Below are 14612 nucleotides of genomic sequence, written 5' to 3'. Positions count from 1 at the left end.
CACTTTGTATGATGGCCTGTTGCACTTATGACTGTACTGGCTTGTTCCCAACACTGATAAAGATCTGAAATCAGGGCATCAGTATGAAAATAAACCTGCCCCTTGTGTCAGCACTTCATCTTTCACGCTCCCAATGTGAACATTTCACCTTTATTAAAGTGGACGTCAGGCTGACCATCAGGTGACTGCACACGTCCAGTGTTGTTCTGAACCACATAAACACCACGTGCTCTTATGCAATACACTTACGTGGCACAGAGGGATAAAAACACACAGTCTTGGCAGGAAGGCAACTCTGGTGCAATGAGATTTGACCCCCAGTTGTGCAACGTTCTGTACATACCTCACAGCTACTGGTGTTTGTGTTTCTTGAACATGCTTGTCAGAGCAAAGCTGTTTAATAAAAGCGCAAAGTGAGTAGACCAACCAAAGTTGGAACATTATGGTCCTGCCATATACAGTATACGCATTATGTTCACTTATAAACAAGTGACTTCTCACACTTGCAGCAAAAAGAAAGGAGAAAACAGAGTGATAGCCACAAAGTGTTATCTAACCAGTGTTTCAGAAAGAAAAATATTTTTTCATTCACCAGAGGCTTTTTTTTTTTTTTTTTTTAAACACATAGTTTTACAGGTTTACAGCACCCAAAAGCTACTTTGGATGTATAATTATACTTTAATGGATGGATTATTCATGGGGACCAAAACCAATCCCAATTAGAGTGGTTGTTTTTTTCCATAGACTGTCAAAAAATGGTAGAAATTTCCATTGGCGATTCCCAAACCTCAAAATAACAATGTCTTGAAATGTTTTTCATCCACAAACCAAAGATATTCAGTTTACTGCCGCAGAGAAGCAAAGCAACCACAAAGTAGTCACACACATAAAAGCAGCAATCAGAGAACTTGTTTTTGTCTTTACAAATATCATATCATCAATTTTGAAGAAATGCTGTTTATTAATGTAATAATTAATTCTGAATAAACACATTGATTTAATGCTAAATTTAGTAAAGTTTACTTTAAACAGTATTTTTACTCTGTAATCAACAATCACATCAACATTCTCTGATTATTCTCGAGTGTTTTTAGTGAAATATTGCAGTACGCAAGTACAGAAGAGGAGTGGCAGGTGTTGTAGTAGTGTATCTTTGATAAGGAAAAAGCATGCCCTTTTCTGTTCCTCCCCTGTTGGGGGTGCTAGTAAGGCAGGTTGGATGTCTAATTCAAATGAAGGACATTGCATTATCATTTTATATAAATCTACATTAAATATTTAAAATGTATTTATACAAGAACATTATTCATTATTATTTTGTTAGCTCTATTAGCTGGCTAACATAAGCTATCATAAGATTTCAGGGGCAAATACCTCCAGGTTCTACTAGAAATGGTTAAACTGAATGTGCCAATAGCATTCACAGTGATGTTGTTATTACCAAGTAGGGAACAACATATATGTTCACTTACTTCATGACCTCAAATTGCTGTTTTAACTGTCAACCATGCAGTACCACGCTGTCCCTTGTGGGCAATTGTGTTGTTCATCAATCAATTCCAGACTGTTTGAAGACCACATCATATAACTGAAATGCTTCTAACTTTTTAAATGATGGTGATGTCACTGGATCGCCCAACTAGAGGACAAAACAGGGCAACAACCTGTCCAGCAGTGACAGTTTATCACTAGTTCTTTCAGAATTAGCTGATTCTTGGGGATATGCTGATAATCCCACCTGCCTCAAACTGTAGCTGCAGAGTGTATTAAACACTGTTGAAGCTCAGCTTCAACACTATGCTGATAGGCAGCTGTGTTTGATGATTGGCCTGAAGACCAGGCAGCTTCACTTTTTCATCATCAGTGCTTTTGAAACCTGCACATTTGTATTTTCTTTTTTTATTATTGTTATGTGGAGTTTGTGAGCCTGTTGTGTAGTGTTAGCTAGGCAAATTTGAACATTTACATTTTTACTTATGCTGTAAATAAAAATCCTAGACTTTCCCTTGTTTGTCGGTTTGGCTACTTGTCATGTTTACTTGGTCTATTTTTATTTTATTTTTTCATTTTTATCTTTATTTACTTCTATTATCAATAGCACAATTGGTGTATAAATAACCTAAACTGAGCTTTAGACATTTTATTTATATGTATTCATTTGTTTGTGTATTGAGGCGTTGAATTGGATTTTTCTTGCTTTATCAACAAGTCCTGTGTTTTTCTGAGGCTCCTCTTTGTGGGCGTGGTCTTCCAAGAGGGGAGGGGTGTTTGCGTGCGTGTACGTGTGTGCGTTTGTGTAAGTGTGAGTGCGTGTCGTGCCGGGGCACATGAGATGAGCTGCTTGCAGTCTTTGCAGCCACTGTTTTCGCCTCCACCTCCTCCTCTTACTCCTTCTCTCCTCTGGCTCCCGTGTATGTATGTGTCCACAACGGGAATGTTGACCACCGTGGCCTGATCCCACGCAGCCGCCCGTCCCTTCCACCCTGCGTCAGCCCATCGGCCTGGAAGGTGAGTGCACGGTACCGGGTGGAGGAGCCGTTTCTAATGCTTCTTGTTTGGGGGTTAATGACAAAAACACCACGGTCCCACACATGACTTAAGTTCCGTGTCCACTCGCGATGTCACGCCGCGTTCTATCCTGCACTGTCCCGCAGCTTCGGACACATGTGAGACCTGAGCGCCATTGCATGAACGAAATCCGTGTTTGTGAGTGAACCTTGAAAATAAGTTTATTCATCGGATTGGTTCTGAGCTACACTGACTTCACTGTATTTCCCACGGGTGGGAAGCTTCCGCCTGAGACTCCCACTCCCCGCTGTGTCCGTGTTTGGCTCAAACCAATGCACTTTTCATGCGTTTCGTTCCAAACAGTTGCTGCGCTTAGTGTTTCTTTTTGGGAAACCTTTTAAAAAGTTGCGCAACAGCATTAGTGGCAGCAGCAAGAAGGAGCAGTGGTGTGTGGAGTCCCTGGTTGCACTTTCCCTGTGCTGCTGGACTCCTGCTCCTCCTCCACACACTCCTCTTTCACTAGGAGTTTCACCAGTCCTAGTCTTATCGCCTTATCCCGTTGGTAGCGTTTGCTTTAGGGGGTGGGGAGGTGGGGAGTTTCAGGCGATTTCCCAGGAATACACTCCTGCTGCCTGCAGGAGTGTAGCGTTCGGTGGACACCCGGGGGCCCTTTGGTGGTGACGTCCCCAATAAACTGAACCACAGTACTTGACCACAGCAGCATAAAACATTAAAATACTGTATAGAGGAGGTATTCCTTGAAAAATTACTATTCCCATGTGTTTCTTTTATTTTGAAATCTTCTTAAAGCAAGAAAAAATGCAAGTGCCAATGGCCTGAACTCTGATGAATTATTTTTTGTGCGAAAATATTTTTAATTAGAAAATTATATATATTTTCTCTGGGTGCACAGGTTTCCTCCCATTTTGTTCACTAGAAACTGATCTTAAATATAACTTTGAGATTGTGTGTCTCCATATGTGGTCCTGTGATGGACGAGTGAATTGTCTAGGGTGTATATAGCCTTCACCCAATTACTGTGGAGTTGGCTCTTGCGCCCCCTGCCCCCCATGTGATGATGAGACACACCTGAATGATCAATATCTTTATTCTCCGATGGGAGCCTGGTGTTGGCGTTCACCACCAACAGTGTGTCATCAATGATGACTTTACTTTAGCTGTAAATGTCTCCAACACTGCATTGTTGGTGAACATCAACGACCCAGTGTTGAAGTTAGGGTTTACTGACGCCAGACGTTTGTTGGGGGGTTCAACCTTAGCTACAGGGCAAAACATTATTAAACATTTGTCCAAACCAATCATCATATACTATATAGGAAGGAGCTTGAACATGCTGTTTAGATCACAGGGCTAGCAGAAATAGTTATTTAGAGTGCGCCTTGTATTGCATAGGCCTTAATAAAGCAGGTCACTACCTAAACTGCAGCCACACTTAAACTCACTTAAACCTACTAGTTTTTTTTTTTGCATCAGTTATACTGCAGGCCTTGTTTGGAGATTAAGTTTAAGCATCAAGCCATGAATGGATTGTGAAAAGACAAACAAGAGATCCCTGATCATGATCTAATCTCACATTATGGGTAAACATCTTAACAAAGCTACTTTTCATTTATCCTTTAATGCACCCTGTCATTTTGGGCTCTTGTCCAGATCTTTATTGGCTGCATGTGGTCTCTGCAGAAAGTTGCATAAGCACCAGAAATTTATGACACTGGGAAACTTGCAGCATTGGTCTGTGTGTTTTGGTGTTTTGAATGCAGATCAGGGCTTTTCCTAGAAATGTGGGCTTAGACTGAAGGGAGGAAATTAAGGATTGCTGCACGTGGTCAGAGTTTGTTGGGAGTGTGTACAAAATATATCCAGCCAGTGCATGGAGGCTTGAAGGGTAAAACTCAGTGGGCGTTTTACCTTTTATCATTCATGGGAGCATTTTTTTTTTTTTAGTATTTCTTGAATAAAACATTGATGCTCCGTTTGAAAGTGAGCCAAGCAAAGTGCAGTCAGGAACACACAATGTGGCAAACCACTGATTTTCACTCAACTCAGAAACCTAAAATGGAACACTTAACACATGCATGCTTCTGTGCACGTAAACCAAAGTGTGGTTGATTGCGAAGTAGTTAGATCACATGGTCGGCTGCTACACGTTGTCTTAAAACATGCTGCAGTTGCAGCTTTTTGAACATATCATTTTTTTACACCCTACCATTCACCACCAGAGTGCAGTTCTACTTTCCTAGGCCAATTATTTCCTGCTTTCTTTCATTTAATTATGCTGTGGTCACATCTCTGTGTACATGGCAACTGTTCAGGCTGCGGTTCCTCTCACCCCCTCAGGATCAGTCCTGCTATTTCAAGTTCATGCTCACTAAGCATAGGCATGACAGGGCATGAACCCTGTAAGACTACAGGCTGCCAAAATGCTGCTTTCTGAACGTTGTTCATGTTATTGTACTAAGTATTAGCTGTCCTGAGCTCCCTCTAAGACACTGGTATGCCTTTACCTTTTCTAAAAACCTTTGAAGGTACAAAATTCAATTTTTTTGTTTTGTTCTTATGCTCCTCAAACTGGACCAGTTTTTGGCTGTGATGTTTTTTTTTTTGTTGAAGATTTATTGCAAAAACAAAGATGGATTTTTCCATTACAAGCACTATTGAAACTATAGTCCTAAAGTGCTTTGAGACTGAATGCTTTTTACGTTGATTTTTTTCAAGTTACTTATTTAGATGTTAGTTGTTATATATGTCTGTTGTGTGTTTTTAAAACACATTATTTAATATACATCTGTTAAAGACTGGTTGACTGGTTTAATTACACTGCTATTTGACTAATGGCAGTTGTTATGGACTAGATAAATTAGTTTAAACACAGAACACGTGCATGCGACTTAAATGTGTTCTTAAGTATCACAGGAGGAGCAGTTGGCCTCAGGGTGGTTTAACATTATTGAATGTGACCCAGCTTAAAAAAAAGTTAGGATTACCTGTAGTCTAGCCCTTACTTGTAATGTATATATGTTCAGCTTCTGTCCCAGAGCACAAAGCAGAGATATAAAGTTAGATGGTGTAGGTTGGGTGGTGGTGGAGGAGCCCGTGGTTCCGCTCCGGGCAGCATTCCAGTAGGCCTTGCGTCAGAAGGCAGCCATTCAGCACAGTTTAGTGGAGACTTATACACCGTTAATACCCCCGCAGGATGTCATGACACACTAACCTGGGCCTGCTGCGGGACCTCAGTACAGTTCACATCAGTCGACAGTTCTGCTGGAACCTTGGAGCAAAAGAAAACAAAACACAAAGTATTCAGTTTGCGTAGTGATCCTGTGACATAAAGATAAATAAGTGGAGTGAAGTTCAGACTTTCTTGCATTCTCTTATAAAAAGCCCCTATTTACCATATGAGTCCATGACAAATGTGTTTTAGGGCTTAGGGCTGATTGGAGGTTTAATGAAGTTTTCTCAGGACTGATATTTTCATTTCCAGAGGTAAAACATTGGGGTATTATTCCTCCTCCTGCTCCTCTTCCATGTGCAAATACACGCCTGTACAGACCCAGTTTCTGCTTGTGACCTACAATGATGCAATGCCTGCTTGTTCAACCACCAGAGTGTACGCTGGATTAGGTTTCTCACTGTCTGGTGTTTGTCCAAATGTGACTGAAACCCAAGCCTGCGTGAGAGGCAATGGATGTTGTCTTCATTTGTAGGAAACTAAACACCTAAGGGACCACGGGCTCAGGTGTGCACTGGCAACATAGTGTGGATGTCCACCGATATGTCAAGACAAAATGATCTCTTAAATGCACAGGTATAGAATTATTTGTCCAACTCATGTTCTCACGTTGCCCTGCTTTTATCTCTATATGTCTGTCGTCTCTCAGTTTATCTTTGTCTCATTGTCAGTCTGTCTACCCCAATGTGTGCCTCATCAACTCTTTTCTTTTTTTAGCCAGGCACTATCTCTCTTAGAACCACCATCTTTATCTCTGTCTGTCTCTCCATCGATCTGTCTCGCTATGCCTGCTGAAATCTGCAATGCAGAATCAAAACAAACCATGGCTAGTTGGCTTTGGGAGATGTACTGAACGATTAAAAACAATAAGGCTCCTTTTTTCCTAACTGTGATAACGTCATAGAATATAGGTATTTTCCTCTTACTGTACCGGTATAACTGTATTAAACTTCACTCCAACTTTACATTTATTCTGCTCTGTGAACTAACAGGTGATGTTTGTGTAGCTTTTGTGCCTGGATTTTTTTCAATTTGAATTTAAACTAACAGAGTAGTCCAGGGAAAAAAACACTAGGGTCTGGCCGAAAATTTGTAAACATTTCCTTAAGTTAAATTTCACCATTTTAATGGTACTAAGATAACATAAAAATCTTTCACTGTCAACTTTTCCCTAGGACGGTAAAGGCATCACTGCCTCGTTCCAGCTGCTAACAGCATAATATGATGAGTTTTGTTAGCAGTTGCTTTCATTATTCAAATTAAGCTGAGTAGGTAACAGTTAGTCTAACAATAGCTGTATATGGATTTAACACTAGAAATAAAGTGGGTTAGAGTTGATGTGAACGTGCTGCCAAATAAGCAGTTGTTTGGTTGAGACTGAAATCCACCGTTCAGTTCAAAAGCCGTGGGATATACAGTGCCTATGCCTTGCTTTGAAATGCTTTTAACTCGTATAGAGAAAAAGTTAGTGATCATGTAATCCTGTTGCTCAGATGTCGAGCAATTTTTCAGTGAAAATCCATTGGATGTGCAAACTCTGTAACTCTTTCACAGTCTTTCGTTGAATGGCTACGTACTGCCAGCAAGTGTAGCAGAGATGACGTCAAGAGACAATGAGTCCATCTTGTTCTTTTTGGTTCACAGTCACGGTTAACTCGGACAACGTTCTCCTAAGCACTGTCCATTCATCATTGCAATTGCATGAGTCCAGTTTTTCTAAACAGCCCAATGAAATCCTCATCCAATTAGGCCCTGTCCATGTTTCCAAAAGGCCTTTTCTCAAATAGACCGGTGCTATTCAGCCTCCCCCGGCATGACATCGGGCTCTCTTATCTAGCCCCACTTTACGCTGCTGCTCTCAGATAATGAAAGCTGCCAGTTAATGACTAATCAACATGTGCAACAAGCACGTCCACTGAGTAGTGACTACCATCTAATCTGCTGATTAAAACCCAACACAGAGATGCTCTGTTCTGCTTTCAGCACAGCAAAGTACAAAGATGATAATTTGGATCTTTTCTTTTCCATTCCCCTAGAATGCACTCGGTCCAATGTAACAACCGTAAAGTTTGGAGAGTTTTTGTTGTTCTGGTTTGCAGAGACAGAGTAGAGGATCGACCACTTGATTGTATAAACTTCACATATTTGGGGGGATTTACTGTGAACCTTACTTAGGTTTAGTGCATTAGTAAGTAATACATAGTTATTAGTGCATTTTAACTTACCTATTCGTGTGTTTTTGCTGCTGCTGCTGGAGCCTAAATTTTCTAAAGGGAACTCCCTCTATCTATCTATCTATCTATCTATCTAAGCAGGACATTGCAGCTTTTTAAGATTATATTCTTACAATTTTGGGTCATTTGGTGAGCATAACGTAAACCCTGCTAGTTACCAAAGCATAAGGCTCTAAATATTATACAATTCAGACTAAAGTTAAATAATACCTTTTCCATGCCAGAAGCTGTAGTGAGTAAGACATCTTAAATTAATGAGTGAATGAATGAATGAATCATGATCAACTGCTCAACATCTAAAACAAAATTTTAAAAAAATGTATCAATTGAGGCCTGCACTGACTCCTATAATACAGTATGTGTCTCTAGTGTCTGTGCTTTGTATCATTTAAATAATATAATAAAAAATATATCCAAAAACATAAGATAAATAGTTTATGACAATGCACCTAGTCAGTCTAACTCTTACCCAGTGTCTCTTTTTAGATTAAGCAAATAGTGTAGAGTTGAACAATTGACCTCCCTCCCATTCGGTTTTGGGTTACTGTCAGTTCACTCATATCATTGAGTCCTGCACAAGTCTCCAGACGCTGATTTGGATGCGTGCCATACTTTGAATTAAGATGCTGTTTCTGTTCCAGAGTGGCGTGCTGCAAAATATAATAGTGGGCAGGTCAAACAGAGGTTGGGTTTATTTTGGGGTGAATAGACGAGGAGTCTGAAGGCGGGTATGTAGCTGATATGGTACAGTGCACACGAAGGTGTACTGAATTTCATGGGTGTGGTAGCTGACGGAGGGATGTGATTGGTGTTTGATCTCCTGAGGTTTTAAACATTGGATATAGAAGATTTGTGGTTTTCTTTATTTCACAAATTATCTTGTTGAAATATGGCTCTGACCTGACGGGTTGGGTGCCCCGAAGAAGTCTACAGTCCGAGTGTCCCAGTAAAGTGTAATACTGTCTGAGTCATGATATAAAGGATGGAGGATAGATTTACAGATAGGATTGTTATCAGATTGTGTCTGTGCGTATTCTGAAAATCATTAAATGCTGACCCGTTGTCACTGTCAAAAGACAATTAAAGCATTTATCTCACAAATTGACTAAGAGCTGTTGTCTGTGTTTTTTATTTTATATAGGCAGTTGGAAACCTTTGGCCTATAGGCGCTATACCGAGACACAATTTGATTGGACAAGTAATAAAATAGATTAAAATCACTTGATGATGCAAAATTTCTGATGACAGCATAACAATACAGACTTGGAAGCCTGCCAGGGAAACAGAGATTTTAATGTATTAATGGTACATGTACAATATAAGCTCTAATTACATGGGGTTAATACAGTTTTAATAAAGGAGAGCAGAGCATTGTTTCCTGATTGGACTAGTCCAAGGCACACATTTTTGTTGTCCTCATGTTTATTAACACTCTGCTATAAATAACTGTTTTGAACATTTTTTACATTTAGATAATAGTTTCAAGTACATAGTGCAGTAACAGACGAAGATGGTGAAGATGCGATGAAAAACAGATAAATAATATGTAGAACTAAAAGTTAGAATAAGAGCGGGGGACAGAGAGACGGGTTAAGACTGAAACACAAACCCAACAGACAGGCAGGTCGACAGTTAAGATAGACAAACCTGACCATCAGGCAGAAAGTCAAACTGACTCCTTAGTTTACAAGACGTGTTTGCCAGCTCAGCTCCACAAGACACTCATTTATTTCAGGTTTGGCCTACATACAGGGTGTGAGGTGAAAAGTTTAATATTTCCATTTCCTACCAAAGATATTTTTATTGGACTTCTTGGAAAGGCTAAATGAAAAAGGAAAACGAACTAACCTGATACTGACTGTAAAATAAGCGGAAGTTGTGGCCTAAATGGGTGTAAACTATATTTAAAATTTCAATAAAAGTTGACAAATAGGAATATTAACATTTGAGAATATATCATATCAACAACATGTACGTTATATTCGTTGGAGTATTTGCAAACGCGCGTTAGCCTCCAAAGTTGTCTCACTTGTCCGTCTTTGGTCTACGGATCTGGACGGTCACTGATCCACCACTGTGAAAAAGAGAAGTGTTCAGAGAAATGTTTCTACCCTTTCAATTAGGCTTTACTTTAAATAGCACAGGTTTCTGGTGATCCTGCACCTGACCTTTGGCTTCTCTGCAGGGCTTATCACCTGGGGATGTTAAAGCTGGACCCTTGAAATGTAATCACATATGAGCACATAAACCTGTAGACTGACATGAGTATACAACTCCAAAAGTAGACATTTACAAGCAGAAACTTTTAAAGTTCAACTTTTTTGGAAAATTTCTGGCAGCGATGTTTGCCCTGCAACTCAATAAATGATTTAAATTATATATAATAGTAAATAATTGATTTTAATATGGTAAATGCCTTGTACACTGTGAGTGTTTAGGATTTGATGAATGTGATTTTTAAGATTGCGCTGACGTACTCTCCATACTCTCCCTCAAAAAAATCACAATAATTAATCCAGATGAAGGCACTTCACCATCTGGTGCATGCGCTGCGGACCAAAGTCCTCTTTTGTAGTGCGGTGACATCGCCGGAATAATTGCACTGTCAAGGTCTGAGATTTAGGTTTCAGTACACTGTTCATGTGGAAAAAATGGAATCAAAGGGCTTTGAGTGGTCTAATCCCCGCACTGGTATGGCTTTGATTGTGTCAGGCCACAATTCACACAGGTGCATGTTTGACTGGTCACTACGACAGTCACCTAGAGTCACTGTGACATGTGTGAACACTTTCAAACTCCATTCAACAAGGAACATAGATGCTGTTTCCCATGGTCTGTCACGCAACATTCACCTTGGGGGCTAACAACGCTGAGAAAGCAGCCTCAGCGTTGTAAGTTAGCAAGCTAGTTAGCGCCTCATTCTTTACCATATATTGTTATCTTTATACCATTTTGTTTTTACAATCTTAAAGAAATGCCTGTACCCATACAGATTGTACTTTGGGTTGGATTTCAACAAATGTGTAATTAACTAATTGGGAGGGTTATAATGGCGCACAGATCTGTGGGAAATGATAAAGATGTTACATTGAGGACACAGCCAGCTGACTGGAAAGTGAGCAGATCTTTTACACTGTTCGTGAATCTCAGTTTAAAAAAATTGTTGAGAATGTTATCAAATCTCAACAGTGTGACCCTGTGAGGTGTAAATATTACAGCGCTCTACTTTTTATTTTTATTTATTGTTCTTTTTATTTGAAACACTTTTCAGTTATAGGTAGTATTATTGTTTTTATTTGATTTTAAAAATTGGTTTTAAAAAGTCCTAAATGTAGACCTATACAATGACCACATGGGGCACTAATTCATGAGAGTGAACCAACTTCCTTCATAACATGCCAGATGTTTGATCTGAATTAAATAACTTCAAATTCTCCTGTTGAAGATGGACAAATGTGTGTGCTTGTCATATAATTATGTCAAATGACTAAACTGCAGTCATTACGTTTTTTCTTCAACATCGTCAACGTTGTCACAAGTCAGTTGTCAACTTTTGAATTCAATACCCTTTCTTTATGACCATTTTGTGTAAAATTTCAACCCTAACCATGTTTTCAGTTAGCAGAGTGAAAGTTAACCTTTAACTCAGTTGACTCTGTGTCCACAGATAGCTTGTCAGGGACTGAACGCTCCAGAAATAGAACTTTACACGCCCTCTTTCAGTTACATATGTGTGCCATATGTAAACATATACACACAGACCTGGTGTACATGCACATGCAGGAGTGCATTCACGTACAGATTTGCACACACGTGCGCTCTGTGAGGGCAGCCTGCTCACAACCGCTTATGCAAACAGGAGATAAGTTTAGTTGTCTATAAATTGGCAGGTCATATTTTTAAAACGGAAGGAGGTCATGAACTGCTGCTCAAAAGACTGTCACAGTTGTGAATCTGAGCTGCCTGGCTCCAAATATACCCTAGGGTCTAACTTAAGACCTGGAGAGGTGTCTGCGTGGTATTTTTGGGTCAGTGTTTACAGGTGTTTGTTCAGTGGTAGCAGTGCCAAGAGGTTAATAGGATACCCACTTTAAGGTGTTCAAATAGACTCAAGTCAGCGTTGTTGAATTTGTGGTTATTTTGACCCACGAATGACAGGCGGAGGGAGGTGGTTCCACGGAGCTGAAGAAGAACTTGTCGGTCCCCTGGTCGGTAGCTGCTGTGACAGACGTGTTGGATGTTTTAATGTAAGTTCCGTTCCTGTTGCTTGTTAATGTTGTTAACTGTGGTTCGATGTGGGTCAGGAAGAACTAAATCTGTCGTCCCAGACCCCTGACTTCATCCTTTAGCCATTACATTTAGCTTTTTTTTTCTCATCACTTGGTTCGCAATGTCCCAGATAAAATCCCTTTCTCCCAGTTCTTTTCATTGGCTCAGGCCAGAATCAACCCTCATTCCTCATTTCCAACACAATAATACAATGGACTTTCATCTGTGTGTTCTTTTCCTCTTTCATCTGCCTACCGTTAAGTGTTGTACAGTTTAGATGTCGATGAGCAGCGGCCATGTTTGACACTGCTGTGCTGCAATTTAACATTTATCCTGATTCACGTCAGACAGTGTTGATGTAAACTTAAACCAATGTTTCTGATTCCTGGTCTGCTTGAGATTTTAACAAGCTGTACTGTTGAACGAACAGAATGACATAAAAAAAGGTGTAGAACAAGAATCAACATCATCAGTCCAATGGTCAAAAATTGAACTGCACCTATTGTCTGTTTGTTTATGAGCTCTTCACTGAATGTCATCTTCTCTTTCTTCTTTCCAGGTTGTTCTCTGTCCATCCTCTTCTGAAACCGATACTAGCCGAACAACTGTGCACAAAGACAAAGAAACACTGAAACATGGCTGTGGCCAGGTGTCCAGATTATTTCTTGCATCATCCCAGTTATCAGGTGAATTTACAGCACATTTTCAAAATTTAATATGATTAAGTTAAAAGCTTCTTCAAAGCAGAGTCTATAATTCCATTGAGTGTTGATGGATGCTGTCGCTGCACATTTTAGCCCCGGTAAATAGAGGCTGACTGATTTATGCAAATCGGAAAATACTGTCAAAACCTCAGCCGCTCTTAAAGAAAGAAACATTGATTAGATGACTGTTGGCATTGTAATTTGTTGATTACCTGACTAGTAAAGTTACATCATGGTGCACATTTATTTTTCGAATAGAAGTCACAATGATGGCGTTGTCAGCATACGTAGACATAGCCATTACGGAAGGTCACTTACTAGATATACAGTATTACAGCTGGCACAAAAGTTTTTGCCTTGTCAGACAATGGCGTCATCCCTCTAAAGAAATTAATTGTAAAATCTTAAGAAGCATATGAATAAATAATAATATGTTTGTGTTTAAATCACATGTTCTCTATTGCAACACTGCTCCCTGACGTGTACTGTAGCGAATGAGTTTACAGCAGCTAAAGCTGTGCAGAGGGCTTCCAAACATTTGCATTAGGGCAGTAGCACTATTGGCCTGATCAGGAGCTTCTCTGTTGTCTCCCGGTCTTCTGGGTCATGGCTTTATTTTTGACCTTTGACCTTGGGGTCAGAGTACTGAGAATGCAGTTTAGCAGGGTCCCGCAGATCACCAGAGCTTAGAGAAATGAGCTTTCATAGGAGCACAGATTGGCATGTAGCGCTGAGTAAATGTGTACACTCATCAGTCTGGTGTTCATTTTGGAGCCAGTGTTTTTTTTTTTATCGTTTGTGTCTTTGTTGCTGCATTCTTTCAGTGCTTAAATATTTGTCGTATTCTTGATGAGATGATTTTCACCTCTATACGGTATATTTTATCATTTAACGAATACATTTATTTTTCCAAAATTGTTTTTTTCGGATCAAAATCTACCTTTTAGAAAACCCACAGCTGGTTATTGTAGGGTGTCAAATTGGCATCGATCTTTAGCAGTGTTTATGCTTCTATCCAAAGTTTAAAGTTTACTCATGCACGTGCACACTTGTGCACACACAGTTGCCTGGCTGCTTGCAAAGTATGCAGCGTTAACAGATGTACCTTGACTTGCCGAATGAAAAAAAAGCATTCACTGTAAAATTCCAGGGTTATGGGAGATGTTTCCTTGAGCCAGTGATAGCCGTTGCAGCAGCAGGAGCAGCAGATCAAGACAGATCCAAGCAAAGATAAAATTTATTTTAAACCCAAAAGAATTTTTTTCCCCCATATAATTCTGCTTTAGTAGTCGTCGTATCTGATGCAAAACTTTCCTGTGAAAGTCTCAATATACATACTGAGCTCTTTTGTGTTTCTTAAACCGGGCAAAACATTGTGAATAGTGATTAAACAAAGGTCAAAGAAAATGTTGCTCCCTGTAAAAAAAGCTAAATTTACCTTATTAATCTTGAATATGCAGTACATATTAATGACCTAATGTGGCTAAATATAAAGCTATAATTGATAGCTCACCAGAAAGTTTATGCTTTCTGTCTACAAATTCTAACTTTATGCACAAAAGTTTATCCAAATTCCCAGGGCGACTTGCAGGCAGAGTGAAAGCATTGTTAGATCCATCTGTCATTGCTTCCAATTTCAGTGATCCT

General features: G+C 39.7%; 1 protein-coding gene across 6 annotated transcripts in view; it reads left to right on the top strand.

The window, feature by feature from the left end:
• Positions 1-2041: 2041 nt before the first annotated feature.
• grb10b (growth factor receptor-bound protein 10b) overlaps positions 2042-14612 on the top strand; it is a 58681-nt gene continuing 46110 nt past the window's right edge. The window contains exons 1-3 of one of the 6 annotated variants that reach the window (XM_008323904.3): positions 2044-2508; positions 12151-12239; positions 12821-12947. In XM_008323904.3, coding sequence (XP_008322126.1) covers positions 12897-12947 — 51 coding nt within the window. In that variant the 5' untranslated portion in view covers positions 2044-2508; positions 12151-12239; positions 12821-12896. Of the gene's footprint in view, positions 2509-12150; positions 12240-12820; positions 12948-14612 lie in introns of all 6 variants that reach the window. The other 5 variants (XM_025061859.1, XM_008323905.3, XM_025061860.1 and 2 more) reach the window with 5 other exon arrangements.

This window comes from Cynoglossus semilaevis, chromosome 13, assembly GCF_000523025.1.
Source record: "Cynoglossus semilaevis isolate Cse_v1.0 chromosome 13, Cse_v1.0, whole genome shotgun sequence".
NCBI classification, from domain to species: Eukaryota; Metazoa; Chordata; class Actinopteri; order Pleuronectiformes; family Cynoglossidae; genus Cynoglossus; species Cynoglossus semilaevis.
Note: the sequence above shows the minus strand (reverse complement) of the source record. Positions and strands in the feature narration are given on the sequence as shown.